We start from the raw sequence: 15,860 nt of genomic DNA, 5'->3' as shown, positions 1-15,860 counted from the left end.
TGTATTATATGTATGTATGTAATGTATTATTTGATAATTTTAATTAAATGATTGATTTCACACTGAACTGCTTGCATTCTTAATTATTTTATGTGTGCCATGTTTATCTACTTTTGGTCATATTTGTTTCCACTGAGGACCACATTAGAAATATGTATTTGAATATATTAATGTGATTTCCTCTGGGTACAGATATGTATGCATTGGATCCTGCCAAAATGCCCAAAATAAATCAAATCCAAGGAAAGTTCAGACCAACCCACCTTATTAGTGAATCAGCATGTGGAGGTGACTATGTATTTGTATACACTTTTAAAGTGACCAGTTAGCTTCAACTGGCTCTGGTTAGATCACTGTATCTCAAAGGGGAGACTAAATTTACATAGTAGAGTCAGAAAAGAAATACATTACTGAGATTTTAAACAGATTTAGCCTCAACCAGGATGTCTCACCTATGTAGGAGTAGTTTGGGGTCAAAATGTGTTTGTGACTTGTTTTAAGTACCAAATCAGTGGGTTATACTACATCAGTAATATATAGACAGTGTCAGCTGAGTTGCCAATCACATAAAAGTATACTCAATTGAATTCCAAATACTTTATTGTGATTGTCTAAACTTTCTCATATTGATTGTATTGTCTCATGTGCCAATGTCCACCCAGATGTCGGTTAACAAATGCAAAGAATCATTTGCAAATACTATTGGACTAAGTTCTAGATAGGAGAAAATTTCAATAGTTTCCGAGTTTTCTCCGAGGGCTTCTCGGACTGGCCCAAAGGACAGCAATTGTTTTGCAAGCTGGTTTGTTGAACCTTGTAGTTTTACTCCACACCAAGAAAATCAAATCATTAACCATTTTATTTTGACCAAATCTAGCTTGAAACCATAGCAACAGGCTGACTATGGACTTAAAGACAGCAGCTAATAGGTGAAATGTGTGTGTGTGTGTGTGTGTGTGTGTGTGTGTGTGTGTGTGTGTGTGTGTGTGTGTGTGTGTGTGTGTGTGTGCTGGTGAGTTATGATCATCCCTCTCAGTGGGAGTGCATATGTCAGTGGTAGAGGCACAGAGGGAGTTCCACCTATTCTCCTCTGGGCATCTTCCCTGCTCACAGTGGTGTCCCTCATGGCAAATTAATGACTCATAAGAAATAATCTCTGTCAAATGGGTTGTACCCGGTGTCTGCCATTTATAAACATTCGTTAATTTGATCTTTTCTGATGCAGTGGCAGCCTCAAACTCCTTTCAGATTGTTGATGCTACTATCCATTTTTATCTTAAGATGCTTTCCTTGCCATAACATATCCCACTGCATGATGGAGAAAGCACATCGAGCTCAGTGGATGAGCTGAATAAAACAGGCAGAATAATGAGCCTGTGGGACTGTTTGAACAGCTTTTATAGCTCTGAAAAACACACACATATTCACACATTTACACAAGCTCCGGTATGTCTTAAAATGAGGTGTTAAGAGTGCATAATGAATAAATATGACTTGAAATTTAGAAAGTGTTAAATTTTTAATGCTAGTGCTAATGGGCTCATGCAGTGAGGTACAATGCAGGATATCGCATCAGTGTAAATACCAATGATGACGTCCCACCGCCTAATCACCGCTGTTGGGCAGATTCCTCCAAAAAATATAATCTCAGCTCTCAGCTGTTGTCTGTGGAAAGTAATCAGTTGCTGATTACTGAAATTTTCATATTTCTTTTTATTTTAGATTATTTTGGTTTCATGTGCTAAAGTTTTACATATACATATACATCCTAAATATAGTATCTGTATGTTCTATAGGCGGATGTTTATTTTCTTAATACTTCTGAACCAAAAGAAAAATATCTTTCCCACAGTTCATCAGTAATCAGAATGCTGTGATGCCCTTCAGAAAGAAACATTCAACCTTAAGAACAGCACCATTCTCTTTTGTTTAAGGTGGCTGTTGGTGGCTCTATCGTAAAATGGCAGCAAGGCAGGAGAAGCTGAAACGGGTTGATTGGCTGCTGCTGCTCTGCCGTAGGTGCCTGACAATTTTTCACACCAACTCGAACTGCTCAAAGCTGCTCAGTTTATGCCTGATGGGTGTGTTTGTGCTGTGGAGAGGAGATCTTTAACATATCAGACTACACGATTTAAAAAAGTATCCAACGCTGATCACAATTACTTTATATTGTCGGTCTGTATCTCATAATCTGATCATGTAATCCAATTACAATATCCACCACATCCTATCACTCTGGCCACTATAGAGCAATAGTAGTCATCACCAGGCCCATTTAGTTTCATATCTGGGCCTGTTTTCAAAATCAAGCTTGATAATGGGTATGAGGATAAAAAATTAAAAAAAACAACACTGTTGCCATAATTTCTGGCAGAATTCACCATCTCTTTGGCCTCAACTTTCACAGATAAGTGCACTCTAGATGTCGCAGACAAAAGGGCTGCTGAGATGAGTAACATCAGGAAAGGGCTTAAGAGGATCGAATACACACTTGAAAAGACGGGACTTGTTTTGCATCCTGCCTTTTGTTCTCGGCAAGGGTTTATTGGGCGGCTGAAGAATGAAAAGGACATATACCGAGTCATTGTAGAAAAGTGCTATGACTTAAATTGTGCTTTTTATTGATTCTATTGTTTTTATTATTGTGGTCACTGCAGAAAAAATTACAGGCAGATACATATTGTATATTTTAAAGGATATACCACTAAATTTAATAATTCATGTGTCATTTTTATGGCTTTGGTCAGTCCAAAAAAGGCAAACAACAGAGAGCTGTATCCGTGATATCATAAAAAGCCTGGAGATGCTTTATTGACAATAAATGGGGGATTAAATCTGTGGACTTTGGATTTATCTGAGCCTCCGCATCAGAATGAGCTCGGTGTTATAATAGTGCCGCCTCATGTCACGTTGACCTGACTGACTGCTGCCGAAAATCTTCTTCTGGAATGATGCTGCAGGGTGTCACAGGTCAAGACCCCTGAAACTGATTTCTATTGATTTGACAGTTGTTTTTGTCGGAGGTTTTATCCCTTCTTGAGCTCAACGTGTGATGTCATCTACTGTGTTTGAACGCCACCCTCCTCCCTCGTCCTCCTTCACACTCGACACCACATCCCCATCTGTTAGAGCGTGCTGTGTGTAGGATGGCGGTGGGAGGAAGGAGGAGGCGGGGGGGGGGGTTGAAATAACACTGCTGAACCTTCTGCGCTGTTTGCGGGAGAGAGAGAGTCTGTGGACGGTTTCTATGGCAACCCACAGCCTTGGATACCTACCGTCTTCGTCCAGATGAGGTGATGATGCGATGGTCTCTCTCTGCCAAGTGTGCAGCTCGCCTCTCTGTGTGAACCCGCCTCGTTGGTTTATTTGATTCTGAGTGACAGCGTGAGGCAAATGAATGTCAAAATGAAGACGTGTGCCTGAACAACCTCAGAGGTAGTGGGTTTACTCACCTGTAAAGGGCCCAAGGTCAGTTTATATACCTTATGAAGCACACCTATTGTGGAACAAAACAATCAATGCATCAACTGCATAGGCAGGAAGGAGTTGCATAAAAAAAGACGGTAACAAAATCATTTTATGCCTGCAGAAGAATCTGGAAGTTCCATGACAGTGGAACTTTGCGGGAGCAGGCAAAGTCCTCTTCCTCTCGGACTGCGGGGGACAACATTTAAAATGCAGCGTTTCAGAAAGCTTCATCTCATCCGTTATTTAAATCATTTCTCTTTCTTCCCCAGCCCATGTTTAATTAATCGCCTTTATATTTTTGGATCGCCGGGATGCAGGTGGCTCTGGGTGATGATGTAAATCTGTCATGAATTTCAAGTGGTTCATGACTCATTGTTAGGAGAGCTAACTGCTGCTCTGAAGTGACAACAAAAAGGAAAAACAAGATGTCAGAAGGCCTGACTCTGGCCTGAGCGTACCGCGCCACTGATTTCCATGCATCAAAGTCCTCCTGCCAAAAAAAATAGCACTCGGCTCTGTGGCCTCGGCGCTTTTAGGAGTCCTCTGTTTGACAATGTTCTATTTATTTATTTCCGGAGGTTTCCAACCTGGAGAGGCAGAAGAGTGCGAGAGAGGGCCAGGAGTGAAAGAAGAGGGAAAATAGAGAGATGCATTTGAGTAATCCAATGGGTAATCATTTAATCTCTCAAAAATATATGTAGTCTGATTGCTATTTTTATCTGCAGCTGTAATACTCTACACTTAACCATCTTTTTCTGTAATAAGATTAGCCTGGTTACACGCAATCCATTACTCCCAAGGCGACTACACACCAAGAGTCTCAAGGGCTCCGCTTGAGAGTGGAGGTTCGCTGCAGTAAACTTTGATTCCCTGAGATTATTCCATACTTCTGATTAAAGCAATACCTGCTGCAATTAAACTGGTCTCTAAATGCCAGGGGTCTGTTTTTGAAGTTTCACACTTATAGCACTTATCAGGAAGTAGAATCAGAATTTTAATGGAAGTAAAATTGATGTACAAGGAAATCCAAACATTAGCTATGGCATCCTATGCATGAAAGATTCTGAAAATAAATGTGGAGCAATATGTAAAGACATGAATTGAATAGATTTTCATTTAAATTAATTCTAGTTGAATAATTTCAATTCCAGTTCCTTACATTCAGTTCAAATTCATATTATGCTTCCTGTTAAAAAATGAACTGCATTGATTCTTGAGAACTGGGCTGCAATCCCCACAGAGAAAAGATTTGATTAAAAATGTAATGCAATTTTGATGATAAACGTTATTAAAATGTTGAACCCTGGAAACCTTTAACACATAATATTTTAACTTAACATCTAAAACATTGTGGATTTATTTGTTTCATATCTGGTATGTGAAAACATTTAGTCTGAGACAGTTGCTCTTCAAACTGTCCAAAAAAGGGTGAAAACTTCCTAGAAATTGATATTTTACATATTGGATGAAAGAAAGATGCGAGCCACACACCAAACAATGAATAAAGTGAATTTGAAAAAATATTTACTCTAAATATCTGCCCACTGAAACGGAGTCATGAATTTTCTACAAACCAAAATAAGGGACACATGTAGCCAATCGAAATAAACACTTTTGAGTCTTATTCCATAACATCATGCAAGGTTTGCTAGTGAAATATTTTGATATTGTAAAGAAATGATACTGATGCTGCTGCAGTCACAACCATATTGTGTAAACAACCAACATCTCTCTAACATGTTTACCTTTCCTAAACTTTGACCCAGTTCTCAGTAACACCTGATTGAGATTTCTGACTATTTGAGAACTGATTTGTGAATTAAACCCATCCTGTTCTTGTTCTTTGTCCCCCTGTGTTCATCCAAGGCCCAGAACAACTGTGTCTCTCTCTCTCTCTCTCTCTCTCTCTCTCTCTCTCTCACAGCCAACAATCACTACAACTCAGCCTCCTCGTGCCATTCCAGGAATACCATCAAAGAGCCTTACAACTAATATCATTAGTGATTCGAAGCACCTGTGTAGGCACCTCTCTATTTTAAATCAAACACTATTTTTGTCCAAAGGGGGTTACGTCTAAGGAAATTCTCATCTAACCAATATACGTATGTGTAGTTCTGATGCCAACCTGGGTATGTGTATAAGGCAGGTTCCTACATTTGTAACTGCACAGCAATTAGAAACTAAGATTGGCTTATGGCTCATCTAAAACCAATAGGCTTAAATAGCATCACAGTTGTCTCAAAAGAAGGTTTGAAGTACCTCAAAGCCTGTATCCAAGACTCTGACACATAATAAAAATCCAATACATGCATGGTCATTTGTGCAAAACTAATTTAGCATGGTCTTGCTTTACATCATCTGGTAAAGGAACTATTTGTACAGACTGCAAGTGCTGATGTGCGTTTCACGATTTTATTATAATAAATATACTTCATTGTATGTACATTATCTGACACAGAAGTAGATTGTATTTACAAACCCTCTATTCACATTTTGCAATGCATACATTCAACACTGTTCAAATGAAACCCTGAAAATGAACAGAAACAGGCTTACAGTGAAAGGGTGCTTTATGAAAAGACTGTGAACGCTTGCTAAGTACATTGTGATTTGCTGTCATGAAGTGAGATATATTCCTACTACAATCTGGGAGAGCTATACAAAATGTTATGATGTATTTAAAACTGTACTAGCAGGAGTGTAAACAGTGCAGATCTGATCAAATCCAACGTTTGTGATGTGATGAGCAAACTTTGACAGACTACTGAAGCCATTGGTACCCACACAGTGAATTTCCCTAATTCTCTGACTAGATGCCCTCCTCATCTGAGTGCGACTGATTTTACTGCTTTGCTGCATGGCTCGAAGTCATAGATTTAGAGCAGCAGTCAGCAGAACATCAAGGGGAGTACTTAACAGCAGTAGGCTACAGTTACGCATGAGCCTTTTGACTAATCCACTTGGATTACGTCTCTGTAGCGACATTGTTAATAGCATCGTGATGGCCAGACACTGTCACATAATTTCCAGACATTTTTTTCTCTCCCAAAAAAACAATACACGACCCATTGGCCCCTCAAAATACTTAACCTTAAACTGTGCGCGGCGTCCAAATTCCTCTCCAAATGACAGACATTGGCTACATTGTTCTACATTTATCTAGTGCAACTCCTCAACGCCACCGACTACATTCAGAAATCCGACGAATAACTTCTTGCTCGTGTGTCCACAATTTCAGCCCCCTCACAAAAGCTCTCACTTGTGGAGATGCTGGCCCTTGCCCACAGTGACGTTCCCGTGGGCGGCCTGGCAGGGTGCGTGTCCGTCAGGGTGGGTTGTTAGTTATACACTTCAGGACATGTTGATCACCAAATATCCCAGAACCCCGGCGACCATAACGATGATAAAGAACACAATCACCGCGCAAAACGACGCAAAACTAGTCTCCCTCACTCCTCCCTCGTCGTCTTTGGGCTCCTCTTCGCAGATGGAGATGACACCCACGGAGGAATTTCCGATGCTCATGTTGGACTTGAGCTCCGCGCCCGCCTCCTGCTTGGCCTCGACCGCCCAGGGCGCCACCTGCACCTTCATCTCCATCTCCTCCATCATCTGGCCCACCTGGCTGATCTCGGCCTGCAGGTCCTTCAGGTCCGCCGTCTCGATGTTGCCGTCCGCCTCGTACTTCATGTTCTGCACGCTCATGGCCCGCGCCGCCACGGTGGTGGTGCTGCCGGTCATCCCGGTCTGGATGAGGTGTCTGGTCGGGACCTTGAGGGGGAAGTCCTGCCCTATCTCCAGGGACCTTTTCATGTCCACTTCCAGGAGCTCCATGCTGCTCGAGAACAGCACCCATAGGCGCTCGTACTCGGTGCGGTCATCTTTGCTGATGGTCTTGTCTTTGAGCAGAGCGGTCAGTTTAGTCCTGTTGGCCACGGCCAGCTCCTGGGCCTTTTTTCGGGTCTTCTTCAGCTCCTCTCGCAGGTTCTGCGAGTCCGAAGTGCTTCCCAAAGCGATGACCAAATGTCTGTAACAGGCGGTCACTTTGTTCAAAGCGTCCAGCATGGTTTTGCATTCGTCTTTCCCCATGACTGATTAAAAACAATGGTTATCTCCTCACGGGAATAAATGAAAATGTCAGCAAAAGATTCTTGAAGAGATATGGCGAACCGCTCGTGATGCTGCTTTCGACTCTGTGCTTAGTTTAGTTTCCACAGGAGCACAAATCCACTCAGCGCACTCGTCACAGCAAATTCCTCTCTATCCATGTTCATTCCTGTCTGCAAGCAGGCAGAGAGAGCGGCTTAGAAATTAATGCGTCCGTAAATGGCTTTGGGCTACCTTTGCGCTTCCCCACTCGAGATCAAACAGCGTCGGAGCGCCTCGGCTGAAAAATGGGTCTGAATGGATCTGAAACCCGCTTCCTTTTCTGAGATTGAGCTGCACCAGACGCAAATGTCTATGTAGATTCAGCCACAGGTGTCACAACATCCGCTTAACTCCGTTTGTGAAGAGCACAGCGCCTAGCTCGTCAGCAGCGAATAGAAACGCAATTAAAGAAAAAAATAAATAAAAAAAAAAAGTCCGTTGATATTCACAGATGATGCAAGTCTGCAAAAATAGATTTTAGTTCACTGTTTAAGAGAAGACAGCATTTCAGAGCCTCCATCCTAGGGACCAAAATAAACCATCTTGTTTATTATTTTTCTGTAACGGAGCTGTCCACTTCAGCACCCCATCGATGATGTTTAAATACCAGTGAGCGCCTTCAGTGGTCACATGTGCGCACAAGACGGAACCATTCAGCGGCAGGCAGAGAGGCTGGCAGGAAAACAGAGCAGCTTCACTCCCATTGGTTGTTTCACACAGCATCGAGTTCCCTACTCGTCCTGCCATTGGCTGCTCTGTCCCTTCCATGAGTTTGACGACTAGATGCCCATCAGCAGGGAAGTCAGATCACAAAACCCTAAGCTATGGCAAACGTCTCTGCATCTAATATTATTTGCCATTAGAACTTATATCGACAAAATTTCTGGGGACAAGTGGAGCAATGAGTGATGACTGACTAGATGTTATTATTTGGTCAGTGTGATTGATTATCAGACAAAGTACACCAAACTGTCTTGCACATAGACCCCCAGTTGAGTGTTCCTCTTATGTGACTGTTTTATGGCTTCCATATAGATTCCTGGCAATTTTTTGTATGATCTTTACTCCCCATATTGATAAAAAAACTGTAAGATCAAATTTGGACTCACCAGGCAAAGGTATAGCAAGTGTCATACCATGATATTCCTAGTGGACACTATCATGCCCATCAGAATCTGCCTGATAGATCTTACTACTGTACGCCTGCTTGGTGAAAAGATGCAATTGCAATTGATAGACAGTTACAATAGCCATAGGAAGAAACGGTCCAATGATGAAATATTCCTCTAATAGCTCTGTCAGATGTGTGTATGTGTGTGTGTGTGTGTGTGTGTGTGTATTAGTGTCTACCCACATATTTAGAAATCTATTATTTTTCAATTCTGTTGTGTATTGGTGTGCAGTTAAAGTTTAGACACAATGCCTGGCTGCACACTACAGTACAAACACAAGCGAGAATGCCAGTTGTTGCACTCAGTATTGGCTGGATAATGTGTTGTTTACCTAGTTGGCTCCTGCTGTGTGGAGAGACGAGAGGCAGATAAGACTGCGGTGTATGGCTGGTTTGCTCTTTTTGCATTATTGAAGCGGATGGGGCCTAATGATCCAGTGACTGCAGTATAAAGCTAATGGACTGAAGCACAGAGGATGCTGGAGGAAGTGAGGGAGAGGCTCATTGTTTGTCTTACATAAAGATAACACCTGCTGTGGCGTGGGGATTTTTATTTCTTCTGTTCTATTTATTTCATGTTTTGAAGTGTGGCAAAAAAAAAAACAACTACACTTTGGCAGTGCTCAACTTTGTTTTGATTCTGTTGGAAGAGCAAAACGTCTCATCTCCAAAAAAGTAACATTATGAAAAAGATATCTGAGATATGAAAAATTGCCTTTTTTCCTGATTGACAAATATCCGTTCCTAAAACCATGCAGTGGATTTTGAATAGGTTTTATTGGCCCTGGGGTCATGAAACCTGCAAATGGCCATGTGACCTGTCTGACAAGGCAAAGAATAGCGTGACACTATGAGATTTCTTGGAGATTTCTTGACTACCGAATGCCTCTGCCCTTTTCCCCTTATATCAGCCTTCTTGTTAGTTCCACATTCATATTAACTAATTGAATTTTTCACCTGTAATGTGATGTGTAACCACTGATGCACGTATAACCAGCATAGCTCCCTCCTTCATTATCGGCTTTATTTAATCGTATATGTGACTCTGCTCCATTTATATTCTAAATAACATTATAAGTTTGGACTGCTGGCGGCAGATTGTTCTCTGATGCCAGCAAAGTCTGAATAATAACAAATATCTGGGCTGAGTCAGATGTTTTGTTTGTATCTTGGTAAATGGGTCTCCATTGCTTTGAAATTGTTTCCATGGCAACCCGTCACCTCTGGCAACCACTCTTCTGTGCGTTAGAGAAGATTCTCAAGGATATCTCCAGTTATTTTTCACTAGCTATTTAATTACTCAACAGTACAGTAAGTTGCCGCACCAGTCCTCTTTGTCTGCAGTGTTTTGTTTAGACCTGTGAAAAGTCTAGAAGAAAAGAAAGACATCGATGAATAGAAATGAATTAAATGTTGGACCAATCTGACCAATTAAATTTGGTTTGAAGGAGTTTTGAGTGCTAAAATACTGTTACCTTTTACAGTGTAGATGTCTCAAAATTGAAAAAAAAAAAATGTGAAAAAAGTCAACTCAAGTTGTGAGTTTGGAATTATAAAGTCTGACGTTTTTGTCCAAATGTATCTATCCACATATTGATGACCTTTGAATGTTATTCATGTTTGTGTGGTATTATAAAAAATAACTTTTCAGGGTTAAATATTTATAGAAAGAAGTGCGTAACAGTTTTGCCAGATGGGATGCCAAGTCTTTGATGCTCAGTATCTCAGAACTGCGCTTCACCCAGATAAGACCTTCTCACGAAATGGCAGTAAGTCTTTTATTCCAATCCTAAATTAACAAGCATTTAAATCCAGCCTAAGTCAATAAGAGAAAGAAGACCTATGGCCTCCTGACAGCTCCAAACTTGGGAATCCTGTTGTCTGGCCTCTTCTTTTCTTTATCACTTTTACTCGGAACTGTGGATACTGAAAAGGCTGGATTGTAGGATTACTTTGTCAGATTGGCCATGCTGTCTGTCTGTCTGTCTGTCTGTGTGTGTTCCTAGAATAAGACTGATGATAAGCTGGTCGCTCAGATTCAAGCGTTAGGATGAGTCAGACATGCTCTCAGAGTGGACACTTCATGGAAAGCTCATTGTGATTTCCTCTGATGACGCTCACAGTATTTTCCTGTTACACTGAGATGAGCATCGAGATGGGAAGGATTTCAAGGTGCTGTAATGAATTTAAAAAGAAACATTATCACTTGAAATGTAGGTCTCAGTCATTGAAAAACATCCTTAAAAATTTTACTGTTTTGCACATTTATGATTTTACCATAACTCTTTCTGTATTGATCAGGTAAGACCAAGATCAGAGTCAGAGTCCAAGACTTTCAAAACAAGACTAAAACTGGACTCAGGTTCTACTGTTTTGAATATTAGCAATAAAGCATAACCTCCGCATAGGAGGAGAGGCATTAGCTAGTGTTTGTGGCAACAGCTGCCGTGGACTTTTACTCTACTACCTTTTTCATGGTAACTGACAGCTGACACTGGCCTCCATGTGAAGTAAGCATTTCCCTATCCTGTGACCAAGCCAAACTATTGAAATGATTAGAAATTATCAAAATGTATGGGCATCAATGAGAAAAAACAATTACTTTTTCTCTGTTCCTCTGTACCTGTAAAGCTGACTTTTTGGATCTGCAAGGTTTTCGCAGGATATCGACAATTTCAAATGAATCGCAAACAAAAGCAGGAAATGCGATGTAACATGGTTTTTGTTACATTGTATTTCCTGTTTTTGATGGTTGTTTCTTCTGTTTTTTGATGGCCTTTATCTAGCAACTACCAGACCTAGATCAAATAGTATTTGCAAATACTATTATTCTTAAATTCTTCAAGTACCAACAAAATTACCACATCAGCATCATGCAGATAAAATCAGGTGAATGTCAGTCACAAGAAAAGTAAATTGAGTTTTGTTCACTGTGATTGTCTAGACTGTGTGGTTACTGTATCTTCTTATGTGGCAGACTCCATCGACCTGGCACCATAAGTAGGCTAAAACAAACCATAAAAAGTATTTACAGTATTTGTGAATACTGTTCGACGTTGGTCTGCTACACAAACCCACCTCATCCTCTGCTGTGACATTTAAAAACGGGACTTGTTTGTGGGCCACAGAGGACGCCGAACACTTAAAGTGCCTCACATTTTAATGTGCTGGTTGTCTGCTTAGGGAGCCTCTGCCTTTTTGTTTACGCATACAGCCTCAGATCAGTAAGCAGAGCAGGCTGTGAAGATGGAGAGAAAAGAAGATAACTTGGTGTGGGGGGCCAACTGCAGCTATAACATGATCTACCAACTCTATAATCCAGATTATCGGGTTCGAAGGTCCTGGGATTAGCACTATAATGCCCACTAATGTATCTTTTAATGGAGGCTGCTCTCGCTCTCGCCTCTGCATCATATGGAATCAGTGGGCCGTGCAGGAAATGGAGCATGCCACCACTTGAATTCTTGTGAGAGAATTGTCAGAAGGGCACACACACAAATATGTCTCCTCTCAAAGTGAAATAATGTCCTGAGAAAACTCCTGATAACCCCTGTCACCCCTCTTGATAATCCCGCTGAAAACCTGCATAGCTTTTTCCTCTAACATCCAAGTGTGCTGCGTTCTCAGTTGTGTAGAATGGAGCTCTCTACATCTGCTCTCTTTAAAATAGTAAGCATTATCCTACAGATTTACGGATAGTAGATAGCTTCAAAAGATGGAATATTTTGTATACATTGCATGCAATAATGTGCTGCTGCGGCTCCATGCTTGAGCAGGATTGTATTAATTTTTGTTGTTTTTGGAAAAAACCTTTGTTGTCCAGGTCTGACAACCTGTTGGTGGAGGGATATGAGATTTGAATTACAATTTACCTAATAAACTATTTTAAACATTAGGCTTCACTGACCGCTGCAGTAGATGCTTCCTACATTTGTTATTCTGTTGCATTAAGGGAAACAGGCAGATCACCATCCCATGATCCATCAAATATATGAGTGACAGATAAAGTGGCTTTGTGTGGGAGAACTAAACTGCGGTCAAGATATTATCGCCTGCTAAAATGCTCTAAAACGCTGTTCGCTCAACTCCTCCAAGATTGAGGCGACGCTCTCAGCGGTGCCCACATCCCAACTCAAACCAGTGTCTCAAACAGGATTACATAGCACAATGTGTAGCCCTAATCTTACATGATGGTGAAAAGCTGACTGGATGTCTTGTTACGAAAATAGAAAACAATCCCCTAAAAGCCCAGCATTACTTGGGTGTGTCTCAGATTTAGATTTAGAAGTGTGCTGCAGCTTGTTTTAAGTGGTTTGGGACGGTGGGGTTAGCGGGGGGGCAGGTGGGTGAGGGAGCGCAGACACTGAGGAAGTTTATGGAAGTAAGAGGAAGATTCAGTGAGTTAGAAACAGAGGCAGAGCACCAAGGGGAGAGGCGGGGTGGGGGGCCGGGGGGGAGAGAAAGAGGAAGTCTGTCTTTGTTGAATTATTGATGCGCCTCATCCACTATGTGGTCTCTTACACAGCGCAGCAAGCAGCAGCAGGGTGAACCATGAGTCACGCCTCCACTCCACCAAGGTCCTGACTGAGGAGGATCTTCACTCAACCCTAAAACAAACATGCACACACACACACACACACACACACACACACACACACAGATCATGCACACACCCATATGCACAATGCACACAATAATGATCCATATCCCCCTCCCATGAGAAGGAAAGCTAAGCTCACCCTAAAAGCTCTCGTATAAACTTTGTATTGATCGCAGGCAGAATGTGATGCAGCAGTCTGGAAGGAGGAGGGGGGGTGGGGAGGGGGTGAGCGGGGTAGGGTGCCGCCTGAGCGCCTTGATGAAAGCCCCAAAGAGCATACAGTGGTACTTTGGTGGAGGGTTGCCACCCCAAAGATGTTCAAGCCGCCCACTTTAAAACTAATGCTGCACAAACTAACAGAATCCAAATAAAGACAGTCAGGAGGAGCAAGGAATGACGATGCGTCGTCCAGCTGGTTGCAAGACACGGCTTTTGTTGTACTACATGCCTGTTCAGTTCTACTTCGATGATGACTACCACTGCAGAATGGTATTGTCCCATAAAAAGATGCATAGAGAAAGATGCCTGGAGTTCCTTCACCGGAAGCAGTAATGGATGGGCCAACACTCATGCATGTAGGTCTTTTTTTTTAAGTACAGTAGAGTAAGCCTCTCTAGTGTGTTATATAGTAAGCTTCCCATGCTAAACTGAGATGAGCCAAAAGGATCCATGGCATCTGTTGGTTCCAGGCTTAGCTCTAATCCTATCACATCGTGGCAAACTCCGTAGACCCTGAGGAAGGTCTGGCAAGAGCAGAAAGCTGCATGTTTTGGGGGAATAATGGCAGCACAGCGGGCTAAGATGCGTACGAGTTTGAACCTGCTTCATGACCTCTGCTTCAGGTCACCCCGTCTCCGTCTTCGTCCATTTTCCCCGTCTCTGTCCACGCTGTGCTCTCTAATAAGAAGCAAAAATGCGTTACAAAGTAATACATTCCACTGTTCTGCCCATTGCCGCCACCCTCCCCTCTCCCCTTCATCTTCTGTGCCTGTCCTCCAATGTTGGCCGCTGGCATCCTGGTCATGTGGTGTGTGAAGGAGGTACTTGAGGTTTGGCCGTCGGCTCCTTCGGCTGAAGCCTTAATGTGAATCCATTGTAAATTTCCCTTTGTGCAGAAAATAGAACAGCGCAGTGAATGGGGGAAACAGTGAGTGGGTTAAGAAGATGCCCCTCGATGGGCTCAAAAGACGTCCTACTATGCTGCTATATGCAGAGAGTGAATAAACAACAACAACCATGACAAAAGAGTTTACTACAGCGAATAAAAGATAGATTAGTGACCTTTTTCAGTCTTGGGCTGTTTTACCCTACCCATAATGCTCATACTTTAGCCAAGCATTTTGTAATGTGCACACTTGTTTGTGCATTTTTTTTTTCTGTCATTACCCATATTTTTGATTTTAAAATGAAACCGATTGCTTGGATTTTTAATGCTCATCAAGGGACTAGTGTTGGAAATTAGCTCTGGCTATACAGTATATACATGTACAGCACATCAGACGCTGCAACTGTCAACGTTATCTGTACTTGTACCTGTACCGTACAAATAAACTAATAAACTAAACTAAACCATACATGCAAGGAGGCCTGGGAGACTAAAGATCATGGCCTCCACCCATTTTACCCTTTAGAAAAGCCACCAGATTGCCCTTCTTAGAAAATCCCCTCTAAAAGGCTTCTGGGCTGGATTTGTGTGTACGGGAGAGAGTGGGTGGGGCGAAGGTGGATGCGGCAGAGATAAGCCTGTGCGGGGTCAGAGGTCATTCCATCACGGCCAGGGTCTGTGGTGTTTTCGGTGTCACTGGGGACAACAGGCCGTATTGTCACGCCTGTGATACTTTCAGTAAGCCTGCCGTCTCCCAGCCATGTTTGTTTGTTTGTTTGTTTGTCTTGAGGGGAGTTTGCATGCGTACATCGTCTTGGATATTGACCATGTAGACAGATGGGAGCGTATATAGACACTGAGGCAGCAGCAGAGTTGGCACAGTTGCATGGAAATATATGTATATATAATATATATTATAGCTATATAATAGATGATCTCTGTAAGAGTATTCACTCAAGGGCTCGCGAAATATAATTTAGCAAATGTTACAGTGTGTTTGTGTTCAAACATGGTTGTGTTTATTATTATAATATCACGTGTGAGTGATATCACAGCTTGGTGGAGAGATTTGTATTTGTTAATGTAATTGGGACTTCCTGCTTAACAAGAATATAGATTAACTAAATCAATCCCCATCATCCTATGCTTGCATATACCCATCATGCACTGCTCCCAAACACATCTCTCTCTCTCTCTCTCTCTCCCTCTCTCGTGGCATTTAATTCAAAATACCGAGGCAATTTCTCTTGATGTGCTTCTCTTTTTAAGAATTAATGAAGAGGTTTCTACGTACTGCTGCCTCTTCTAAACAAGACGCGTCTGCCCAGTAGTGAGTCTCAGGCGGCCTCCACACACTGCTGCACTCA

General features: G+C 42.0%; 1 protein-coding gene across 1 annotated transcript; it reads right to left on the bottom strand.

Annotated features, from left to right (window-relative positions):
* Positions 1–6,819: 6,819 nt before the first annotated feature.
* LOC139912272 (regulator of G-protein signaling 9-binding protein) lies at positions 6,820–7,557 on the bottom strand. Its single transcript, XM_071900034.1, has one exon. It carries the CDS (start codon positions 7,555–7,557, stop codon positions 6,820–6,822), a length of 738 nt encoding a protein of 245 aa, XP_071756135.1.
* Positions 7,558–15,860: the final 8,303 nt, after the last annotated feature.

This window comes from Centroberyx gerrardi, chromosome 1 (genome assembly GCF_048128805.1).
Source record: "Centroberyx gerrardi isolate f3 chromosome 1, fCenGer3.hap1.cur.20231027, whole genome shotgun sequence".
NCBI lineage: Eukaryota > Metazoa > Chordata > Actinopteri > Beryciformes > Berycidae > Centroberyx > Centroberyx gerrardi.
Note: the sequence above shows the minus strand (reverse complement) of the source record. Positions and strands in the feature narration are given on the sequence as shown.